This window comes from Nanorana parkeri, unplaced genomic scaffold (genome assembly GCF_000935625.1).
Source record: "Nanorana parkeri isolate BGI_ZX_2015 unplaced genomic scaffold, ASM93562v1 scaffold970, whole genome shotgun sequence".
Taxonomy (NCBI): domain Eukaryota; kingdom Metazoa; phylum Chordata; class Amphibia; order Anura; family Dicroglossidae; genus Nanorana; species Nanorana parkeri.
Genome location: NW_017307238.1, coordinates 577,850 through 585,697, shown reverse-complemented (window position 1 = coordinate 585,697; position 7,848 = coordinate 577,850). Strand labels below are relative to the sequence as shown.

The following is a 7,848-nucleotide window of genomic DNA, read 5'->3' as shown; positions in this document are numbered from 1 at the left end:
CATAAAGGTCAGTTGGTATGCACATTAACAGGCTTTATTTAAAGCTGAACTCCGGGCACAAAAACTTTCATTTAAACATATTACTCAATAGTCATGAATGATATAAATCCACTTTGTGTGCACCAATTGCATTTGTATACCCAGATTTTACCATAGAAAAGTAGTAGTGACATCATCACTGTGCTGTACATAGCCTGTGCAGACAGGAGAGCTGTGGGAGGGGCCCAGCAGTTCCGCTCACTAAAGGCTGCCTGCTGAATACTACAGGAGGGGGCGTATACAAGACCAGTCACCCTGCACAAGGAGAGAGAGCAGCAGTGACTGTTCTTTATTACAGGAAGCTTCATGTTTCACATTGGATCACTGAACAGAACTGGAAGAGAAAGACAAAGCACACCAAGATTCAAGGAAGAATACACATGCCTCTGGTATTAAAGCAATATTTGCTTATCCCAAAGTTCAGCTTTAATAAGGCAACAAAGCAAAGTACACTGTGATAAACCAAACGATAGTAACCTATCACATTTCATTGTTTGGACTGTACTGAAACATTGTGAAACGGCACAATGTTCAAAGACGGAAATACAGTTGCTGTGGGCAATTGTACATTGCTGCTCTTTGCAATGTTTTATTAAATAAGTTTCTCTGGTTTTTAAAGGTCAAACCACGTTGTAAAGCTGTAACCCATGACAAGCAGCTTTTAGCAACTGTACCATGAATAATGAAAGATGCTTTCTGATTGGTTGTCAAGAATAAAGTGCTCTTTACTGTCACTTGTGCCATGTCAATAAATAAAACCCATAGGAACTGAAGAAGAAGCTTCAACTTTGCAGAACAAAATGTACCTGAATGTGACTATCTACTACTAGCCATAGAAAGTACATGATGCACAGTTCAAATTTACAGCATTGCTGCACGGTCTGACGCTTGCATACCAGAGAGCTGGGCCCATTCACACAGCATCCAGATCATCTCCAGACCAGACTGTTTCCGGACCCAAAATGCATCCTAATGTATCCCTGTGCTATTTCTGGCCTCTGTTCACACCAGCACAGTCCGTTCCAAATCAGACCAGGAAAATACTGCTCATCTCATTTTGTCTGGTCTGGAATGCATTGGAACTGCAGGCATGTTCACACCATTTTCCGCACCAGATCTGATCCGGAAAACGGTGTGAACCTGCCCTCGGCACAAGGCTGACCAAGGCTGCTGCTGGTATCTCAGTCTGGTCCAAGACAGCACGAAGCCAATGGTTTAATGAACATTGCATATGTATTGAGATATTTACTAAAGGAGTTGCGGATCTTCACGCAAGAAAATTGGTGAATGTTCACTTGAATTATACAATCACGTGCAGAGGAAATAAGTGTACAGAAATTTGCTTTTCACATGACTGAATAATTGAAGTGAAGATTCTCAGCTACCGTGTTTCCCCGAAAGTAAGACTTACCCCGAAAATAAGACCTAGCACTATCTTCAGGGATTTCTGTAATATAAGACCTACCCCGAAAATAAGACCTAGTTCGGTGGTAGGTCTTATATTACAGAAATCCGCTAGGTCTTACTTCCGGGGTAGCTGCACATAAACTGTGTAAAGACCGGCCGCAGCTCCCGCCCCGCCCACATGCCCGCCCACACACCAGCCTGCCGCAGCTCCAGCCCACACGCCAGCCGGCCGCAGCTCCCGCCCACACGCCCACCGGCCGCAGCTCACGCCCTGATTTCAGATAGGCAAATCAGCATCTAGAGATGAGGATTGCTAAAGAGGCTGTAGCCACATGCAGTGGCATGTCGCTCTGTCACTGGGCCGAATGCTGCTGATTTCGATCGCTGGCAATGGAAACAAGATTCTGCTGCCTTCCGCAGCTCCTGCCCCGCCCACACGCCCGCAGCTCACGCATGCACAATGGAAGCGACATCCGCCGGGACCGGCAACAGCACGCCGCCTTCCGGGACCTCGTCCACTCCTCCCCCAGCCAGGTAAGACATCCCCCGAAAATAAGACCTAGTGTCTTATTTCGTGCAAAAAAAATAATAAGACAGTGTCTTATTTTCGGGGAAACACGGTATCAAACCATACGGGTTTAGTTACAAAACTTTCACCCAGCACATAGCTGGGTAAATGCCATTAACATGGCACCAACGTCCCTAAATGGTGCAGATTTTTTATACTCCTCACCACCATCTTGAGGCGATAGTACCCTGAGGATGGCATTCACCCAGTGGAAGTTGTATACATAAACCTGACAGTGTCTTTCCAGGTCAGTCCACACTTGCCCACCACAGTCAGGCGCTCGCACGGCTCGTCACTGGTAATACTGCTGCAGAGAAAGTTGATAGCGACACAAAGGCATATTCCAAAAGCACCTTCTTTATTGATCCATGCATTCAATTACACAGGAAATGATCAGACATGACTAACATGTTTCACGTATGTGCGTGAAGTCTACTAGAACATGCGTCACACTTGTTTATGAAACATATTAGAAGTTTCTGTTCATCTCCTGTGTAATTTTATTGTATGGATCAATAAAGAAGTCACTCTTAGAGGATGTCGGCGTGCTGCTATCCTCTTTCTCAACTCCTTATAAAGTTAGCCTACACCACATCAACAACATGCACTAAGTGTTCCCTCTTTAGTGTACGCATATAATCCTAAGGCCCCTTAAACAATGTTGGCCCGATTGGGTCTGCTTGTCAGTTTTTCAAGCAGACCCGATTGGATGCCCGATGATAGTCTAAGGGGAGCTGGGCCTAAACAGACGGACATCCATTTACACCCAGTTACCACCGGCTCCGGCAAGATGGAGGAAAAAAACTAGACAGACATTGATGTCACAGCAGTAACGTCCGATCCGTACTGCTCTGATCAGGAGGGGGTCCATGCATGGATCAGCCTGTGTGAAAGGGGCCTAAAACTGGCCCTAAACCAGTAGAATTTTGTTTTGGAATGGATAATAGGGTCAAACACATGATCAATTTTCAACCGTGACGAAAAAGAAAAAATTGGAGGATGGAAAATATTTCTCGAATGAACAGAATTCTATCAGTGATTTTAGTTTTCATTCGGGAAACTCCATTAATTTCCAAATTCAAATGTCAAAAACAAAATGAAGCTTCAACGATATTCACCAAGTCTCTGATGTCGTTATCGAAAGTTCTGATGAGATTCTCATATAAAACTTTGTACAAAAATCTACCAGTACATGGTCAGCGGTAACAGTGTTCTTATGTATAGAAAACGTGAAAAAAATGACAGTGATAATAAGAGTTGAATCTTAAAAATACATTCAAGTAACCTAACTATTAACAAAAATGTATTTTATTTATGACTCGGCTGTATATCCTCAAATCATCTCTGAATTGGTGCTGACACTGTCCTTCCTTCTGGAGGGTGGCTACTTTTGTTCCCCATGGTCCCTGTGTGTATTGTAGAGTAGCCACCACTCCAAGCTCACTCCTGTAATGGATTACAATCTCAATACAAATTAGTAAACTAGACGTGAGATTGTAGTCCATCACAGGAGCGAGCTTGGAGTGGTGACTACTTTCCAATAGGGCTACAACCAACCAATCGATAATGAGAATATTTGTCAACTATTCTCATTATCGATTAGTTGGTTGGATTCCCTAGCTCCACGCTGGGAGGAAGGCACATCAAGCAGTGGGTGGGTGCAATAGCCAGCCTGCTATTGCAATATAAAATGGTGGCCAATAGCAGGCTGGCTATTGCACCTGCCCAATACCTGCTGTATTTACATTTAGCTCCCATGTGCAGAATCTTGCCACTGGCAGCTGTCATTCCCTGTCCGCAGCTAGTTAAGCGCCATGTGCTCACAATACAATTAGTTATAAAAAATAAAAATAAATATATATATATATATTGGAAAGAAAGTAATTTTATCGGCGTGATGGGGGTTGTGTTAAAGTGCCATTCATTTCAATGGCACCCCGAATGTGCCTCCCACCCACAGTGTGATTGCCTGCATTAGAACGCACGGCACCGTGATGCCGTGCGTTCCAGTACAGTGCGATTGCAAAAAAAGTGAGCATGCAGTTTTATTCTGCAGTAAACTTTATGTTTGTAACTTGTGTACTTTATTTTAAATTAAGGATTTAATTTGTTTATCTAATTAATCGAAAAAATAATCAGCCAAATAATCAATTTTAATTATGAAAATAATCATTAGTTGCAGCCCTACTTTACAACACACACAGGGACCATGGGGAACAAAAGTAGCCACCCTCCAGAAGGAAGGACAATGTCGGCACCAATTCAGAGATGATTTGATGATCTACAGCCGAGTGATACACAAATAAGATACATTACTATTAATGGGTAAAAGGTACTTGAATGTATTTTTAAGAAATTAACTCCTGAATTTAGCGTCACTGTAAGTAAAAACAAAACACTTAGGCCTCGCTCAGACCAGGGTGATTTCGTTGCGCGGAGTTTTCAGTGCTGACGCGCATGCAAATAAAATCCCATACATTCCCATGGGGACCGTTCAAGCAAACGCACGGAATCGCAGGTACAAATACGCCTGACACTTAAAGTGACATTAAAGGCAAAAATGTTTTTGCCTCAGCACAACGTCAATGAAAGCACTTAACTTAAATGATGTCTCTTAATCCGATCATCTTCTTCTTTCCTGTAGTTTTCAGCCTTCTCTCCTGCGCTGCGGCGAGTCTCCGATCCAGCGCTGACTCTGTGATTGCTGGCGCTTCCTCTCCCACGGTGCCTGCATGCGCGTGCACACTTCCATAGACTTACCTTCTGTCTCTCCTTGCGACCCGGCCGAAAATGTGAACTGCGCATGCGCCCGCGCCAAGATGCTTTGCGGCCACCCGAGCGGTTTCAAAATTTTCGGACGGGAGCGCGCAGGGAAGATACAGGTAAGTTTAAACCGCTGTTAAAGCGTTTTGTTTTTTTTTAACTATGTAAAAAAAGCTGAGGGTTTAGAAACCATTTAAAATGTGTCCCTTTTGTCGTGCTGATCAGCTCATTTTGCACTAAAGCCTTATTATTATTATTATAATACAGGATTTATATAGCGCCAACAGTTTGCGCAGCGCATTACAATATAAGGAAGACATTACAATCACAATACAATTCAAGACGTCAATGGAAATGCGCTGATCATCGCTATTCGGTGCAGTTTTTTTAATGCGCATTTCAGCAGCTGAGCCTGCTTCTCATTGGACACCTGAAAACGAGCTTCAAAAACGTGCTGACATATGAACAGAAAACGCCTGCAATACAAGCTGAAGTGTGCATTAAAAAATGCACAGAATCAAGCACAAAACAAAGCAAAAACACCCTTAAAAAACGCTGAAAACATTGCTGAAACACTGTCGCCCTGGTGTAAATGGTTCATAAAGATACACACTCCGAGTATTTCGTTTTTACGAGAAGACTTCAAAACAATTAGTTTGCTTGTAAAAAATCCCAGACTCCCAGGATTACCCTCTATTAATGCATTGTTACTACAGAGGGTGGGAAGTTGTTATGCTTAAGGGATACAAATGTGTCAGTTTACGGTTTAAAATATTTAAAGCTGCTGCACACAAGAGGAAACAGCTCCATGAAATGTAACATTAGTACAACAGCACAAAAAATACCATCTGGCTTGGCAAAGCCGGCTGCACTTACCACTCTGGGAGTTTATGGTAAAGAATCCACCGTATGGAATAAGGAAAAGAAAAAAAAAATGAAAACAGCTGGAATTCTGCTGGCCAACCTCAAAATAAGCCTTCAAATTTCTCCGGCTTGCAAAAAAAAAAAGACAGTGGAAATCAGTAGCTGCTTCACCAGGAAGCCAATATCCAGGTCAAGAAGGACCCAGCAAGTCTATTTTAAGGCAATCACTTGATCTTGAAGTGCAGACATAAAACATGTCAGGAGGAAGAGAAGTAAAGATAAAAAGAATAAGAAATCACAGATGACTTGTTGCTTTGAGAATTGTCTTCCCTTCAGGATCAGGGGGTTCTACTTTCCACTGCTGAATCACAATATGTTCCTCCTTTTCCTGTAAGCTCACCCGCCTCCCTTCCACCCCTCTCTTTCCTTTTTACCAGCTCAGCCTCTACTGATCAGAGGTCCAGCTCAGGTAGCTGGAAGAGGAGGAGGTGCGTTTACTGAGGTCACATGGCTAGCTGTGAAACAGGTATAAGCTGTACAAAGGGCCAGAGGCAGGTGCATAATGGAATGCTCACATTCCGGAATGACTCCACCTCTGTTCAGGCTTCAGAGCCAAACGCCTGATTAATAATGCAGCAATCAAACGTAAACGCTCTGCAGATTCTCCAGGGGGAAATCAATTTATAATGGGCGCAAAGAAGGGCAGTATACTAAACGACTCAAATAGTTAGGGCTCGTGCGCACGGTCGTAAAATGCAGTGTTTTTATCAGTACAGTGCTTTTTGTTTTTTTTTACGGATCCAAACACAGGTGTGTTGTTTTTTATAAGCCCATGCACATAGTGCGTAAAGATTAGTAAACTTGCCTTGATCCAAAAAATCTGCGCCTGAGGTCTTGCATATAGACCATATTTTGTACTGTATGCATGTAAACGTTTGTGCTGACTTTGACATGCATACAGCACAAATACACCCTGTTGGAGCCACCTGTGTCTTAGCATCAAGGGATGCTAGGCGGCAAGAACTTCCTTAGGTCCTTCATTGCTAGACGCAGGGGGCTTGAGCCACCTAGCATCCTTTGTTGTTAGGATGCAGGTGACTCGAGCTGCCTAATGTCTTTTGTTGCTAGAATGCAGGTGGCTTGAGCTGCCTAATGTCCTTTGTTGCTAGGATACAGGCAGCTCTAATAGAGTGCACTTGCACTGTATGTTGTATGCATGTAAAAGTTAGCACAAGCGTTTACATGCTTACAATGTAAAACATGCTCCATATGCAGGAGCATGGATACTAGAAGGCAGGAACTGCCTAGCATCCTTTGTTACTAGGACACAGGCAGCTCAAGCCACCTAGTGTCCTTTGTTGCTAGGATACAGGCTGCTCCAATAGAATGTCTTTGCACTGTGCGCATGTAAAAATGAACACAAACGTTTATATGCGTATAGTGTAAAATGCGGTCCATATGCAGGCTCTCAGGAAGCTGGAAGGCAGGAACTGCCTAACAGCCTTCATTACTAGAATGCTGGTGGATCGAGCCACCTAGTGTTCTTCGTTGGTAGGATGCAGGTAGCTCAAACCTCCTAGGGTCCTAGCAACTAGTAGGGCACATTGGCATTATACGCATGTAAATGTTGCCCACTGCATTCGTTTTCCATGTGTAGAACACATTTGTTTTGCAGAATGTTGCTGCCAGCTTCTGCCAGAAAAATCCTCTGTAAAGTTGTGTGCATAAAACCTTATGAGTTAAGGGCCACACTTTGCAGATGTAGTTGTAAATGTGCGCACCTGAAGCCTCTGTTTTTAACCTAAATGTTTAAACACTTTCATTACTTTTTTGAGCTGACAATCTGGTTTTGTATTGTTTAGCGTACTGCATGTGCACCTTTCTATTGTGAGTTATAAGTTGATTTGAGCAGCAGGCAGTGGTTCACTGCAGAGCTATTTGTTCTCAACGCCATTCTGAATGGCACCCCCACCATAATGCCTTGTGATGTGTTACTAATTCTGTCCAATTTTCAGGACGTTTTGGTGCGTTTTGGCAGCCTATAATTTTCATTGGGCTGCCTTAACACAATTTACCTTAACGCAAGACGTAACATGTGGTGACGCACTACAAAAATGTGAATGGGTCCCTAAGTATAAAAAGAGGCTACCTCCAAGGTAGCCTGCTCTCAATGTGTGTATGTGTGTGTGTGTGTATATATATATATA

General features: G+C 43.2%; 1 protein-coding gene across 2 annotated transcripts in view; it reads right to left on the bottom strand.

Annotated features, from left to right (window-relative positions):
* PRRG2 (proline rich and Gla domain 2) overlaps positions 1-6,109 on the bottom strand; it is a 36,660-nt gene extending 30,551 nt beyond the window's left edge. Inside the window, exons 1-2 of one of the 2 annotated variants that reach the window (XM_018566733.1) lie at positions 5,661-6,109; positions 5,510-5,516 (exon numbers count right to left, since the gene is read on the bottom strand). In XM_018566733.1, the coding sequence (XP_018422235.1) occupies positions 5,510-5,511 (2 nt within the window). In that variant the 5' untranslated portion in view covers positions 5,512-5,516; positions 5,661-6,109. Of the gene's footprint in view, positions 1-5,509; positions 5,517-5,653 lie in introns of both variants that reach the window. The other variant, XM_018566734.1, reaches the window with a different exon arrangement.
* Positions 6,110-7,848: the final 1,739 nt, after the last annotated feature.